This window comes from Onychostoma macrolepis, chromosome 05, assembly GCF_012432095.1.
Source record: "Onychostoma macrolepis isolate SWU-2019 chromosome 05, ASM1243209v1, whole genome shotgun sequence".
NCBI classification, from domain to species: Eukaryota; Metazoa; Chordata; class Actinopteri; order Cypriniformes; family Cyprinidae; genus Onychostoma; species Onychostoma macrolepis.
In genome coordinates, this window is record NC_081159.1 from 34,914,349 (window position 1) to 34,929,460 (window position 15,112).

The window sequence follows — 15,112 nt, forward strand, 5'->3', positions numbered from 1 at the left end:
AAAGGTGAGAAATAAGGGTGGTTATTTATTTTACAAGAGTAACTTATTTTCTGCTCCAGCACAGTAGGTGGCGGGGTGCACTTATTTAGTTGCTTCGCAAACCCTTCAGTGAATCCACAGAAGAAGAGCTCATTATGAGGCGGAACAACACAAGTTTTAACATATTGGAGAAAATACTAATTTACATAGCGATTTAGAGATAAAGGAATCGCAATAATGGCCTCTGGTTTGTAAAATCAAATAGACCATGTTTTAAAAATGTGTTAACAAGTAAACAATTGTGCATTTAACGTGTTATTTGTTTCTTATAAATATATGGAAGAGTGTTTGAATGGAGTACATGAATTGTGATGCTCTTAAAGTAGACATGTAAAACATTATGTCGTATGTGAAAATCACTAATCACGGTCACTAATGTTTGCAGACGACGAAATTAATATTCTGGTCATTGTGATAGATGTCAACCCTATTTGGTGGGGCCAGCAAGCTCAGCGGGAACCTCAGGTACTTTCATTAATATATCATGTCATTTTAACCCTAATCCATAATGTTTTTCCTCGTGATTACGATTATCCTCATTGCCCTTAATTTTTATAGTTCACTCTTTCAACATGCCTGGACTCTTTGATGGTCCTGGCAAATGCCCATTTAGTGATGTCAAGAACCAACAAACTAGCCGTCATTGCAAACCTGTATCAAAATAGGTAAACGGTTAACTGTTCATATAAATATATATTCTCAGAAAATTTTAAGAAACATATTCTAAAACTATCATTTTTTTTTATTTTTAAGCCACTTTCTATATCCAAGTAAGCAGTGGAAATTAGGGGATGAAATATCTACAAGTAGCGATGGCAAATATGAACTTCTGTCAGTTACCAATGATCTCTTTGCGGAAGAGATCAAGAATCTTATGGACAGAAGTAAGTTATTTAATGAATTAATTATTATTATTCAGGTTAAAGGAATAGTTCAGCTAAAAATGAAGATTTGCTGAAAATTTAATCACACTTTGGCAAATGTAGCATCGCATCACTTGCTCCCCAATGGATCCTCTGTAGTGAATGGGTGCCGTCAGAATGAGAGACTAAACAGCTGATAAAAACATCACAATTATCCACACCACTCCTGTCCATCAATTCACATATGTGAAGTGAAAAACGGTGTGTTTGCAAGAAACAAATCCATCAAGGTGTTTTTTTAACTTCACGTCATTGCTTGGTTAGAATATGAGTCCCTATTCCATCATTTTGCTTTCTCATTTTTGGGAGAATTATTCCTTTAACTAAACTAAATGTCTTGGTTTCATACATGTATTACTTGTGCTGGCTGGTTTGATGCATCTAGCCTAATATCTAATGCCGTTCTTGACTGTTTTTTTTTTTTGTGTGTGTGTTGTATTGTTTTAATGGATGATATTACAAGCGAATAATTATGTTTTTATTTTCTTTATTAACAGCAGAGGTCAGTGGCAGTCAAACAGAGAGCCTGTTGGCCGTATCACTCGCCAAAGCTCTGTGCTGTATCCTCAACCTCTTTTTTTTTTTTTTTTTTTGGTTTATGCAGATCAGCAGCTCAGATTTTCTCTTTTTATTTCAATTTAGACCTAAAAGTGTTTTGTGAATTAGATATTTAAACTACAGACTCTGATTTTCTTTAATTTTTGACTCTCAGATATTCATCGAGTCTCAAAGGATGTGCAAGGTATACACATTTTCCCCTGGATTATGTTTCACAATACGATAAAATCTAAGCACATTGTACACAAGTTCCATAGTTTAGAGTGACGGTTATGTAAAGCAATGCAAAGTAAGGTACTCCTCCTTTCCTAACTGTTTTAATTAGCTTGTTTTAAATAGATCTCAGTATTTTAACTCTTAGGCTGAACTCTCATGCTTTTACTTACAGCTGGACAGGACGTGAAATCAAGGATCTTGGTAAGAACATCTTTGGGTTTAACAGTGAAACATGCAATGTTTAGTTGTATAACTGCAGTACCATTTTTCATTGTTTTTCAGGTAATAAAAGCTGCTGAGGATTCTACATTACAGTACATGAACTTCATGAATGTGATCTTTGCAGCACAGAAGAAGGTGGGAATAAAAACAAACTAGCATCATAGATTGTATTCTTAGATATAGGATAATGCCTCCATTATTTAACTTCGATTCTCCATTCTCAAAGAATATCCTGATTGATGCCTGTGTGTTGGACGCTGACTCAGGACTACTGCAGCAGGTATTTTGTTTGATCATAGTGGATAAATATAATGTATTTTATTAAGATTATATGAAATAAAACATGAGAAAGTTGTAAAGATGATGATGATACCACAAAAAATAATACATTAATGTGTAGCAAAGTGATAACTCGTTCAAATAATGGTGCAAATGATTGTTCAGACAACACACACACACACACACACACACAAATGAATAGATTATGTATCTTTCTACAAGGTTTAAGCACTGACTATTTCAGAAGCAGTTTTGTTGAAGGCAAGACACTGCAGCTGAATTGGGTGAAAATGTTAACTAATAAATATCACCATACTTTCACCAGTTGATTAAGAGTTTTCTGAAATGCAAATTAGGCCTTATTAAAGTAAATATGCACTAGTTTGCATACGTTTCCAGAACAAAAACCTGAACATTGGATAAAGCAACACACTAAAGTTTTTTCCAGACGGGATTTTGGATTTCTCTTTATTTATCACTCCTTAAATCAATAAATACTGTCAACAGTTAGAAAAAAAAATCCATATTTTTAGAAATAAAATGTTTAATTAAATGGTGCAAAAGATATGAAAAAACAGCTCGATAAAATCCTGCAAAATATAGATAAGTATAAAACTGTAAAGTTTGAGGTCAGTGCTTCTGAAGATGAGAAAAAAACAACTCAAAGATTTTAAAGATATGTGTTGTAATTAAAATCTACAGATGAAAATTGATAGTGTAATAAAATAAACACTTAAAAGGGATAGTTCACCCAAAAATTTTAATTACCCCATGATTTAATCACCCTCAAGCCATCCTAAGTGAATATGATTTTCTTCTTTCAGATGAATAAAATCTGAGTTATATTAAAGAATGTCCTGGCTCTTCCAAGCCTTATAATGGCAGTGAATGGGTGTTGATATTCAATAGTCCAATAGAAGTTTTATAAAGTGCGTTCAACCATCATAAAAAGAGCTCCACAAGGCTCTGAAGGGTTAATGAAGTCCTCCTGAAGCGAATCGATGTGTTTAAGTAAAAATATCTACATTTAAAACTTAATAATCCATAATCTCTAGTTTCCTCTAAATGTCGTACACGTGTTCACGAGAGAGTGGCGTTCCAGTGGATGATGTAGGACACAGGTAAATAAGGACATTATTCTTATACAAACACATCGATTGACTTCAGGAGGACTTTATTAACCCCCCAGAGCCGTGTGGAGCACTTTTTATGATGGATCGATGGATGCACTTTATTGGACTTCTATTGGACTATTGAATATCAACACCAATTCACTGCCATTATAAAGCTTAGACGAGCCAGGACATTTTTTTCCCAATATAACTCTGAATGTATTTGTCTGAAAGAAGAAAGTCATATACGCCTAGGATGGCTTGAAGGTGAGTAAATCATAGGGTAATTTTCATTTTTGGGTGAACTATCCCTTTAAATGTGTATTTTGCATGTTTTCTTTCCACTAGTCTGAAATGATGTTATGGAGGCAAAATAGTCCAAAATGTTAAATCTCAGTCTTAATGGTTTGCCTGCAGTGTCTCACCTTAAAGTAGAAACAAGTATCATCATTTATAGCGGCACTTGTTTCTATTTTAAACTAAATTAATGTCAATTTTTCAAACATTTGTTGACCTGTTTGCTAGTGCATTAATTGGTTCTTTCTCGTAAGTGCTTGTTGTGACATCCTGGTAACAAAACTTTGTTTCCTGATGGCCAAACAGATTGTATCTGACGAAAGACCTTAGGTTAGATGCCATATTGATTTTAACATGGATGAAAATGAGCCTATGAGAGAAAGTGGCATACAATGTATAAAGATCCTGGATCATGTCATTTTAAAACCAACTCACAACTTTTAAAACTTTTGTCAGCTGAACAGTCAGTATGTTGTTAAACAATATGAAAACACTGTACTTCTATCCTTCACAGACTTTTTTTTTTCCATTCCTGTCAAAATTAAATATGGCTATTTTTATTCGCAGCATTCATGATGCACATTTGAATTTTCATTATGTGATTGATTATTTGGTTTGATTAAGTGTGAAACAATTCACACTTCTGTTTGTCTCTCAACAGGCTTGTGACATAACTGGAGGCTTGTATCTCAGAATTCCTCAGAAGATCGCTCTCACACAGTATTTGTTGGTGAGATATTTGTGCAGTTTTGAACTTGGGACTATCCCAATCCAAACTGTATCCTAACAGGTCATTTAATGGTGTTTTATATTTCAAATGTTCTCTTGCTGAGACTGTAACTGCTGGTTGTGTGCCAGTGGGTATTTTTACCAGACGCAGACCAGAGATCCCAGCTGTTACTGCCTCCTCCGGTACACGTAGACTACAGGGCCGCTTGCTTCTGCCACCGCAACCTGATTGAAATTGGCTATGTCTGTTCAGTGTGCCTGTCAAGTATGTCATCTACTCTTTATTGATTATCAGCTTGGAGAAACGTGTTTAAATTGTATTTTTGTTAGATTTAGGCTTGTTTCAGACTCTTGTGTCTACTGCATGTGAGTTTCACCACAGATGTGTGTCACACAACCGTTCAAAAGTTTGGGGTCTGTGACATTTTTAAATAGGTTTTTAAAGAAGGTCCGTCTGCTGGCCAACGCTGCGTTTATTTGATCAAAATACAGTAAAAACAGTAATCTTGTGAAATGTTATTACAATTTAAAACTGTTTTCTATGTGAATATATGGTAGAATGTAATGTATTCCTGTGATCAAAGCTGAATTTTCAGCATCATTACTCCAGTCTTCAGTGATCCTTCAGAATGCATTCTAATATGATGCTCAACAAACACTTCTGATTAATATCAATGTTGAAAACAGATTTTCAGTGTTATTTGAAGAATAGAAAGTTTAAATAAGCATTTATTTAAAATGGAAATATTCATATTATGCACTGCTCATGTTTACAGTCTGAACACTGTGAACTGATAATATGGTCATTTACATGCTGCAGCCATAAGAAATAGTTTTTATTAGCTTGAACTTTTTAAAATGTACAAACTATATTTCTTTTTAACTCCTTTGCTTTTTTGTGACCTTGCAATGTATCAAAAGATCCTACATAGCGAAGAGATTGTTATAATGTGTGGTTTAACTGTTGCATCTTTTCTTCATTCACCAGTATTCTGTAACTTCAGTCCAATTTGCACAACATGCGAGTGAGTCTTTTTAACATTTGTTTTGAACTGTGTCTGATAACATGGTTTCTGCCATTTTTTTTAGTCAACCTTTAACACCGTGTTCTTCTGTTTATAGGACTGCCTTTAAAATGCCACTGCCTCAGATGGCTAAAACAAAGAAGAAAAAAGTTAAAACTGCAATCTGACCTCATCAATAAATGTGTGTTGCACTTAAAAAGTCCCATTTAGTATTTTGTTGAATAGCATACTTTTTTTTAATTTGGAATTGTTTAAAACAATAATGTTATATGTTTATTTGAACAATATGTTTTGGTATTGAAGCCAACACTTTAAATAAAAGATCAGTGAATCAAAGCCAGTGAACTACAGTGTGTTTAACAGCACATTCATGTCTTATTTCAATCGAGTGGATTTTACTACAAATGAGGTATTTAGATGTATTGAAATTATTAAAAATAGTAACCGTTTATCAAGTTAGGTCTCAAACTAAATATCATATATATAGTGTATATGTGTATATATATATATATATATATATATATATATATATATATATACACACACATATATATAAATATAAATATATACATATACACACATATACACATCACAGTACAGTTTTTATTACCCAGTATTGCAAAACATCTTCACATACTCTTCACTGCATTGACTAACAAAATGACTTCTTGTTTATATAACTAGTTTTTGGTCGTGGTGGGTTTTCTGTGCTCTACTGCCAACCACAGACCAACTTCATCTCCACTGTGAATGTACAGAAAACTGCATTAGAGATGACGGTCTTCTGCTGCAAAGAACATTTTTATCTGCCACTTGGTCAAACATTCCAAGATACTTAGTGGATGTTTACTGTCGTCAAGAAATGGTCCTTGTGCTTCAGTCCCATGATGTCATTTATAATACTCTGAAAAAATCTGTCACCTGGATCAGGGTGGAAACATATACTCAATATGTTGTTTATGTGGTGTCAACATGCATAGAAATAGAAAGAATGCTTGTACATTTATTCATCTAGCAAACACTTTTATGCAAAGCGAATGCAAACACACGGTTTAGGTAATGCACAGAAAAAACCTGCTAAAAACCCGTAAGAGATGTTCTGAGGAAGGCATACCTTTGTTAAGAGATCGTCTTGAACCTTAGTGTCTTTCTCAAACTCTACTTCAGCATCCAGAACCAACACTGGCAGCTTCACCAGGTGCTCAAAATGAACCCTATGATGGGGAAGAGAAGAGCACAAATCAATTACAGGCTGCAGTCATCATCACTGGTTTATATGCAAAATACAGTGGTGGCCAAAATGATTAGAACACTAGTATTTTCACCAGCTAAAGAATAGTTTTAAGTCAGTTATTTCTATCTTTTGCTGTGGTGTGCGAGTAGGAAATATCAGTTTACATTTCCAAACATTCATTTTGCCATTAAATGTAATAATCCAGTGAGATATTTGTTTGCACAAGGAGTCTGACAACAGCCAGTGCTCCACACAGAGGTCTGATCTGATCATCATCCAGTCTGTCTGGAATGACATGAAGAAACAGAACAAACTGAGACGGAATAAATCCAGAAGAACTGTGGCAACGTCTCCAAGATGCTTCAAGAAACCTTCCTGCAAAGCTACAGTACTGTTCAAAGTTTTAGGCACTTGTGTAAAAATGCTGTAAAATGAGGTTGCTGTCAAAAATAGTGTCATATCATAGATTTTCATTATTAATTGAAGCTGCAATCTAAGTTTTGCCTCTTTGTTGCCATCTCTGTTTGAAAACCTGGAATTGCAGCTGTGTGTGGAATTATCTTCCTTGCGTGGGTTGTGCTCCAGCGCAGATGAATCTAATGTTTTGAAAAGTATTATTATTATTGTTATACTTTATTCTCAAATTATTAATGTTAACAACACCAGCATTGCGTGACTAAGAGTATAGTGTGTATTAGCGTGTAGATTTCAATTTCTGTACAGTCATACAATTCGAATTTCATATTAAGAAATTCTTTTAACCCAAAAAGCTAATTATGTTCCGTTCAAACTGGTTTTCTTTAAAATACAAATCTTGTGTAAACTCAGGCTATCTGTAATCAGAAGCACATTTAAAACTGGAATATAATTTAATTTCATTCACATGTGTTTCATGAACAAATAATTCTTTCTGGATTACAATCCACCATCAAAATGATACATTTAATTATTCCAGCTGCTGTGAGAAAAGGCTACAAACGATCCGCCACCTGCAGGATCCTCACATGCGATAGCCTACTAGCCGGAACTCAATCGTGATGTTTACAGACGTAATGACGCAGTGCCATGCTCGAATTTCCCGCGAAAACCTACCCGTACCACTCAAGTTAGAAAACATTATTATAAGATAACCGTTGTGAATCGGGCTAAAGTAAGGCAATAGTTTTCAACACGGTCTGGTTATGTATTTGCTCAAATATTGATTTCGGATCATTTTTAACCAAAAAAAAGTTACAGACTGCAGCTTTAACTTCTATTAACTCAATTAAATCAACATTTGGTGTCCGTCCTTTGCGTTTAAAGCAGCTTTTGCCCTAGGTGCACTTAAGCATAGTTTTTCAGGTAGCTTTGCAGGTAGGTTTCTTGAGACATCTTGGAGACATTGCCACAGTTCTTCTGGATTTAGTCTGTCTCAGTTTGTTCTGGTTCTTCATGCGATTCCAGACAGACTGGATGATGATGAGATCAGATCTCTGTGTGGAGCACTGGCTGTTGTCAGACAAAAATCTCACTGGATTATTACAATTACAGGAAAAATGGAAATGGAAACTGATATTTCCTACTGACACACTACAGCAAAAGATAGAAATAACGGACTTAAAACCATTTTTTAGCTGGTGAAAATACTAGCACTGTATTCATTTTGGCCACCACTGTAGGGTCTAAATCAGCATAAGAAATATGCAAAGGTGTACTTTGTATTATTCATCCAGTTGTGATTTATTAAAGGATAAACATAAATACTGAATATCGCTGTAGTTTATTGACACGTGTATATATGAAAAAACAAAAAAACAAAAACATGATTTCGTGATTCATCCAAATTGAATAAAATCATGTATCAGCAGTGGTACTGATTGAATACACATAAGACAAATAATATTTGTTTTAAACAGTCTGAAACAGTTCTAAAAATATATATTTTTTTACTGGAGGAAGCATTATTATTAATTATAGACTCATATTTTGGCCAAAAGCAAAATTTTTAAAGACATCTTGATGAATTTATCTCTTACAAACATGCAGCTTTTCATTTCATGTTATCTAATGGACTGGAGTGGTGTGGATTATTTGTGGATTATTGTGATATTATCATCAGCTGTTACTTGGACTCTCATTCTGATGGCACCCATTCACTGCAGAGGATCCATCAGTGAGCTAGCGCATGGTGATACAACTAACAAGTAAGAGCACTCACTTTGTACTCTTGTTGATGAGCCAGTCTTCATGTTTTGTGTGGAGTTTCTCAAGGTAGTCAAGCTGAATTCCCTGTTCCTCCATTCGACCTCGTCTGCCTAACCTCTCCATGCAGGTCTGCAGAACATAACATTAAAACGCATCAACTTATATTTAATTATTCAAGTCGATTAATGAAAACGATGCACACCTGTGGAGATGCTCGGAGATATATGATGCCCTCCAGTTGAATTCGATGACCAAACTGCTCAACAAGAAAGGAGTGCCAATCCTGATACACAGCCCACTCTGTTGAGTTTATACAGCCAAGCTCAAACATATTTAAAGCAAAGATGTACCTGAGAGAGGAGGATATACAAACTCAGAATGGAAATATAACCAAGAAAATGAACATATTGAATCATAATTCCCTTGTCTAAAAGAATTGTGCTTAATTGTTTTGCATTTGCAGTTTACTTCAAATCTTAAAGTATTGTAGCTTTAAGAGCTTTATTGTAGCTAGTATTGTAGCCTTGTCTGTGAAACCGGGGGGTAAAGTACTTGATTACAATTATAAAATGTAGTGAGTTGTTTGATATTAAATTTAAAGGGTTCACTCAAAAATGAAAATTCTTTCGTCATTTACTAAACAGTTGACGGTAGCCATTGACGTCCATAGCATGGAAAAAAAAAAAAATACTACGCAAGTCAATGGCTGCCGTCAACTGGTTGGTTACCAATTTCCTTCTATATATATATATTATTTTTTGTTCAACAGAAGAAAGAAACTCGTAAAGGTTTGGAAAAAGTGGAGGGAGAGTAAATAATGCCAAAACTTTCTTTTTTGGGTGAGCTATCCCTTTAAAGTTAATATATTTTATAAGTACTGAATTGAAATTTAATCATTAAAAATTTGTAATTACAAATATATTTAAACAATTCTCATTAGAAATAACATCAAAATATATTTGAGTTTACAACAACTGCTTGTCAGTACATTCAGTAGTACTTTAAGTGGGTCAAAAAACCTTTAAGCACTCAACTAATTGCTAAAGTATGCTAAAGTGTACTTTTCACAAAGGTAAACCTTTTTTTCCATGTAAAATCAGGAACAAAGTTTCATCTGATTCAAAGAAAAAAGATCATCAAAAGAAGTACTGAAGTTTTTTGCAAATTATCAATAAAAAAAAAAAGTTACTGATCAATATAAACAACTATGAATTATACGCCTCAATGAAAATTTGAATCCATCACCTGTCGCTGTAGACAGAGCGCTCGTACACCTGTACCGGCGTACCTGTGGACTGCATTAATCTGGCAGCAAGGGGCTGCAGATGTGTGCGCATGCGACTCATGCAGGAGAACGTCTGGAAAGTGTAGGACCAGCGCTTTGGATCATGATACATCATCTCTAACAGGTTACTGGATGATGGCTGAGCACCATCCACTGTCTGCTACACAGAAGAGAAAAAACACATAACATACTGTGTGAGTCAAGCTTCCAAAAGGCATTTGGACGTATTTCACTGCATATTGAGCAGAAAGAACATTAAAACAAGTGGCATTTAAAAACAGCACACTTGAACTATATGGATGCTTTTTGTACGTTACTGAAATCATGAAGTACACCTGTAATTAATAGCTGAAAAATAAACCAGTTGGTTACAATTAACAACAAAAACAATCAAATTGACTTATGTGAAATCATACAGGCTCTATTTAACTATTTTATGTACTTTTTGGAGCTTGGCATACACGGCCACTATATGATCTTCATTTATGAGGGTGAAATATCACTTCACTCCACTGTCTCAGTGTTGATTTGTCGTCTAGGAGTAGTGTAGTGACACTGACCGGAGTCGTTTGGTCCACATTTCGCCATTTGCTGACGGGCTCTGCTATCACTTCCCAGTCCTGTCCTGCATTCTGCAGCAGCTTGGCGAATGTTGACTTCCCGACCGCTTTGGATGTTCAGAAGACACACACTTATATTACCAACTAAACTTGGATATTGGATAACTGTGACTTTATTATTTTTCAAATTTCATTACACTCATATAACCATTGTAAACATGAATCATGTGCAAAAGAAGGAGAAAAAAAAAAAAAACTATAATAAGCAAAACATACCAATGTTTCCTTCGATCGAGACTCTCTTTATTTCATTGCTTCTACTCATGTGGCTGCTGGCAAAACGGTAAAAAACAGAGCTCGAGAAAAGGCGTTTTATCGTTCTCATACTAATCCCTGACATCACACAAAAATAATATTTACATCATTCATATATGTATAAGACCTTTTTGACCATTTTATTTGCATCAAGCATCTCAGCAGAAACGTGCTTCCGGGTGAGGAAAGTTTCAGTTTCAAAATAAAAGTTGGGGTTTTTCCATTTTGTAAAAAATATCAACCTCACAATATCGTTAAAAAAATAAAAATAAAATTATTTTACTGCAATACATCTTATAGTGCATCTTTTAAAAGATGTCTAATACAAATAATGCAAAATACAGTGTAATTCATGAAAAAACAAAATAACCATTTTGTTGTTTAAAAATGACATTTGGCAAATGATAATTTTTACTAACATTCACTGGCTATAACCTAAACATTAACAGGACGAAATGCTTTAGAAAATCTGATTATGAACATGGTAGAGAGTCATTATTGTGAGTAGAAATAAAATAAAAAAGGAAAAATAAAATTAACCTGACGCTTCCAATATGCATGAAATACTGCTTAAAAGTCTGAATATAAAATCTCGAGATTCGCCTACAAACAAAATTTTTGTTAAAAGTCTTGTAATAATCTTCACTGTTGAATATGCAATCACATAAAAATGAAAACATCAAAAATAATTTGTTTTCAAACTTGTATAAAATAAAATGTAATATTGATCCCTTCCTCCAATACATCTTAATCTTTTTTTTTTTCCCCTCACACATTATATAAAAGTACTGACTACAAATGCTGGTTTTATTTTTACTTCCATCAAAACTAAACTGTGATATTTGTTTTATATCCACATCACAAATACATTTAAAAAAAAAAAAGCTACAGTGTAATACTGACAACAGAACAAACACAAAGAGAAAATCCACACATAAATCAAGAGTTTTTCAGGATGACTTCTTCTATGAGCTTCAGGAAGCACAGCTGAGATACAACGAAGACGATCAGTGTGCACAAAGCAAATTCAGACTCCAAAAAGTAGACAGGACAAATAAAGGCTTTCTGGAAAATGCATTAAGGCTGACCAATACGGTATTCATACCAGCGTCTATCTATCCTTGCTGCCTAGTTTCTCAATAAGGTCCTGCAGGGGTGCCAGCTCTCTGCGATCAATGAGATTGAACTCCTAAAAAATAAAAAAAATAAAAATAAAAATTGTATAAATTGTAATCAGTTCATGACCTACACATGTGTGTTAATGCACTGACCTGTACAAAGAAGATAAAATGCTTGAAGGAGGTGTTAAGATGAGCTTCCTCCTGAAGCTGCATGACCGAGTCAAAATGCTGATGGTAAATATGAGCATAAACCCTGAACAGACGCTTCAGTATAGTCTTTGCCACTGACATGAAGTTCTTTGGGAAAGGAACGCCTGGAGGGAGTAAAAAGTTCAAGAAATGAGAGAGCCTGTATGACAAGCTTACACTGTATAACGATTAATAACAAATGAATCAAACAAACCGATCTTAGACGGGAAGAGAGTTTCATCATCCAGCTGATCCTGAACCCAGGTCATCAAGTAGTCAATGTACTTGGGAGCAGAACACTTGATGGGTTTTTTGATGTTGGTGCCGTCTGCCCAGTGATATTCATACCTTTAAGGAAAAAGCAATTCAATTTTGGACAAAAACAACACTATTTTTATAATAACAGCATATTTTTCAACCTATTCAATTTCTAAATGTCATATTTTGTTTAAACCTCATGTTGTATTCTGGTCATTCTGATCCGTAGAGGATTTACTTGTTCCTGAAAATGCTAGTGAATATTATCACGCTGGACTAAAACTTGCTGACTTTGACATTGTAACAACATCTCAATTTTTTTCCTGCCTTGTAACACTTTTGGTGTTCATCAACTTGTTTTCTTTCAATTAGCACAGGTTTTGTATTTCTTTTTGGAACTGATTGATTGGCTGCCTCATTGATCTGAGCTTGTGCACCTCAGTTTTTGAATGATAAAGCATTATTTGTGGATTATTTTGGCAATGTTCACTCAAAAACTTGCATAAACTTATATCAATAAGGCGGACGATCAATCAGTTCCAAAAAGAGATACAAATCCTGTGCTATTTGAAAGAAAAACAAGTTGAGACTGAATCCAACATTCTGTGATAATATAGCATAATGAGACATTTACAAGAAATCTTTTAAAAGCTGGTCATCTTTAACTGGAAACACCAAACAGGTGAAGGATTTTCAGCACAGCACAAAGGTTAAGTGAAAATTCTAAAGCATTGAAAAGAAGCTATTTTATTTTACCTGGGCCCCGCAGACATAACAGAACAGCTGGTTTCTGTGCAAAATTCAGTGATTGTGCCATAGAGCATGTTGATCTGGTTGAAAAAGTCCACAGCTGAAATAAAGGCATATGAATTAATTGATGTAGTCGTTTGTCTTCTCAAAAATACTTACTCACACAAACTCACTGTTGACACAATTTAAAGGTATCCGAGTTGAAGATTGGCGACATGTTCATTGGTGATAAAAAGTAAAACAATGTAATTGGTATTGTCATTTTCTGATTTAAATGTACCATCAAACGTTTTTGATGCCGATACATTGTTATCATTGATACACTGCTGCAGGTGCGTGTTCACTACTGTGTGTATACACCTGAATGGGTTAAATGCAGTGCGCAAATTCCAAGTATGGGTCACTACACTTGGCCACACCTCACTTCACTTTCACTTCCACTATTAAATAAATATTGGCATTTTAAATGACCAATTTTACCAAAAATTAAGGACATAGTTTCAAATCAATAATGTTTATCTAGCAGCTGAAATTTTATGGAAAAAGGTTTCATTTTGAAATAAATCTTTGTGGATTCTGTTTAAAAGAGCCCGAAACTATCAAGAGTTTATTTCTTTTTTGGTTCAGTCACACTGCAGTTCTGGCAGGTTCTTTATATCTGGTTAAGCACTGAGACTGGTAATCCTTCGTTTGATTTATTTATATTTTGGTTTATGTGGATGGTCTCTCAAGAATGTCAAAGATGGTCAACAATCATTATTATGGGTACGTATCATACACATAAATTTAAGTGGTATAAATCCGCCTTAACGCACAATTTTGTTTTATGTATCTTAAGAAGCAAATCTCTTTCTTCTTAAGATAAATTAGATGTCATTTTAAAAAGCCTGTGTTGTTCTATTTCAACCTGCATTTTATACGCATTTTGTTATTGTTCTTTTTTAATGTTTTTATTTTTGCTACTTGAAACATATGAGTAAACACATGTGCACTTAGAGATATGACTGGGGATGTAATTATATGTATTTTAGGCTTCCATATGCTAGTTAATGTAAATTTGAATTGTTTAATTAAAAAAAACTCACTATTGACAGCAATCCATTCGTTAAGGTCCTCTCCCTCTGGTAACATCACAGCAGCTCGAAGGTTTCCGCTTCCTAAGGTGGCCTCTGCATGTTTCAGCAGTTCATACTGATGAGAGCCTTCTGGGATATTTTTCTTGGGCTTGAAAGTCTTTGATGAACGGCTTCCACTACAACACAAAGTCACATATTGTGTCACACCAATCAAGTCTACTAGAAAAACGCAGAGATTAAACGGACTACAAACAACACATCCACATAGCACGAGTGCAAGAATTTAAAAGAAAAAAAATTAAAGTAAAATTCAAAACTAGCTGAGTTGAAGTTTTCATGCTAAACACAGGAACAGACATGTCAACCGGAAATGTTGAAAGTTCAACGTTGCGCGAGCAGATGTTATTCGCTTTATTTCATTTTTTTGGACGGACGTGCTTCCATATTACTAATTATTCTGGGAATATACAGCTGCTTGGTAATATATCAGTAATACACGATTGTGGCAAGAAAGAAAAGGTTAACACACTGTTGCAGCGACTAAAATACTTACAATAAGAAACTCATCTCCGGTTTTTTCCCTCTTCAAAACAACTTTTAGAAGGCAATGCGAACTGCTACTGCTATAAAGTTAATTCTCAAAGGCCACTAAACACCATTTACAAGTACTCTTCGAAGTTCGATGTTTCACAGACGAAAGCTATAAGTAGGCGTAGAAAGTAGCGACTCAGGAAATGTCT

At 34.6% G+C, this 15,112-nt stretch overlaps 3 protein-coding genes across 6 annotated transcripts; 1 reads left to right on the forward strand and 2 right to left on the reverse strand.

Annotated features, from left to right (window-relative positions):
• Positions 1 to 84: 84 nt before the first annotated feature.
• gtf2h3 (general transcription factor IIH, polypeptide 3) lies at positions 85 to 5,745 on the forward strand. Of its 2 annotated transcripts, none has more exons than XM_058775568.1 (13): positions 85 to 226; positions 425 to 504; positions 598 to 704; positions 793 to 923; positions 1,460 to 1,522; positions 1,675 to 1,704; positions 1,909 to 1,937; positions 2,019 to 2,093; positions 2,185 to 2,238; positions 4,308 to 4,376; positions 4,505 to 4,640; positions 5,364 to 5,400; positions 5,498 to 5,745. In XM_058775568.1, the coding sequence occupies exons 1-13, from the start codon at positions 217 to 219 to the stop codon at positions 5,565 to 5,567; spliced, it is 891 nt and encodes a 296-aa protein (XP_058631551.1). In that variant the 5' UTR covers positions 85 to 216; the 3' UTR covers positions 5,568 to 5,745. The 2 variants fall into 2 exon arrangements, with proteins under 2 accessions (XP_058631551.1, XP_058631552.1); XM_058775569.1 differs by having other exon boundaries at positions 1,463 to 1,522.
• Positions 5,746 to 5,885: 140 nt separating this feature from the next.
• On the reverse strand, positions 5,886 to 11,070 carry dguok (deoxyguanosine kinase). 3 transcript variants are annotated; one of them, XM_058775571.1, is made up of 7 exons: positions 10,940 to 11,070; positions 10,664 to 10,770; positions 10,064 to 10,260; positions 9,021 to 9,168; positions 8,832 to 8,947; positions 6,515 to 6,614; positions 5,886 to 6,321 (listed from the first exon to the last, which is right to left on the reverse strand). In XM_058775571.1, exons 1-7 carry the CDS (start codon positions 11,061 to 11,063, stop codon positions 6,295 to 6,297), a joined length of 819 nt encoding a protein of 272 aa, XP_058631554.1. In that variant the 5' UTR covers positions 11,064 to 11,070; the 3' UTR covers positions 5,886 to 6,294. The 3 variants fall into 3 exon arrangements, with proteins under 3 accessions (XP_058631554.1, XP_058631553.1, XP_058631555.1); XM_058775570.1 differs by having other exon boundaries at positions 10,064 to 10,263; XM_058775572.1 differs by lacking the exons at positions 10,664 to 10,770; positions 10,940 to 11,070 and adding an exon at positions 10,546 to 10,652 and having other exon boundaries at positions 10,064 to 10,263.
• A 21-nt stretch (positions 11,071 to 11,091) lies between these two features.
• On the reverse strand, positions 11,092 to 15,086 carry mob1a (MOB kinase activator 1A). The gene is made up of 6 exons (XM_058775573.1): positions 14,926 to 15,086; positions 14,382 to 14,548; positions 13,303 to 13,396; positions 12,503 to 12,636; positions 12,250 to 12,413; positions 11,092 to 12,167 (listed from the first exon to the last, which is right to left on the reverse strand). Exons 1-6 carry the CDS (start codon positions 14,937 to 14,939, stop codon positions 12,090 to 12,092), a joined length of 651 nt encoding a protein of 216 aa, XP_058631556.1. The 5' UTR covers positions 14,940 to 15,086; the 3' UTR covers positions 11,092 to 12,089.
• Positions 15,087 to 15,112: the final 26 nt, after the last annotated feature.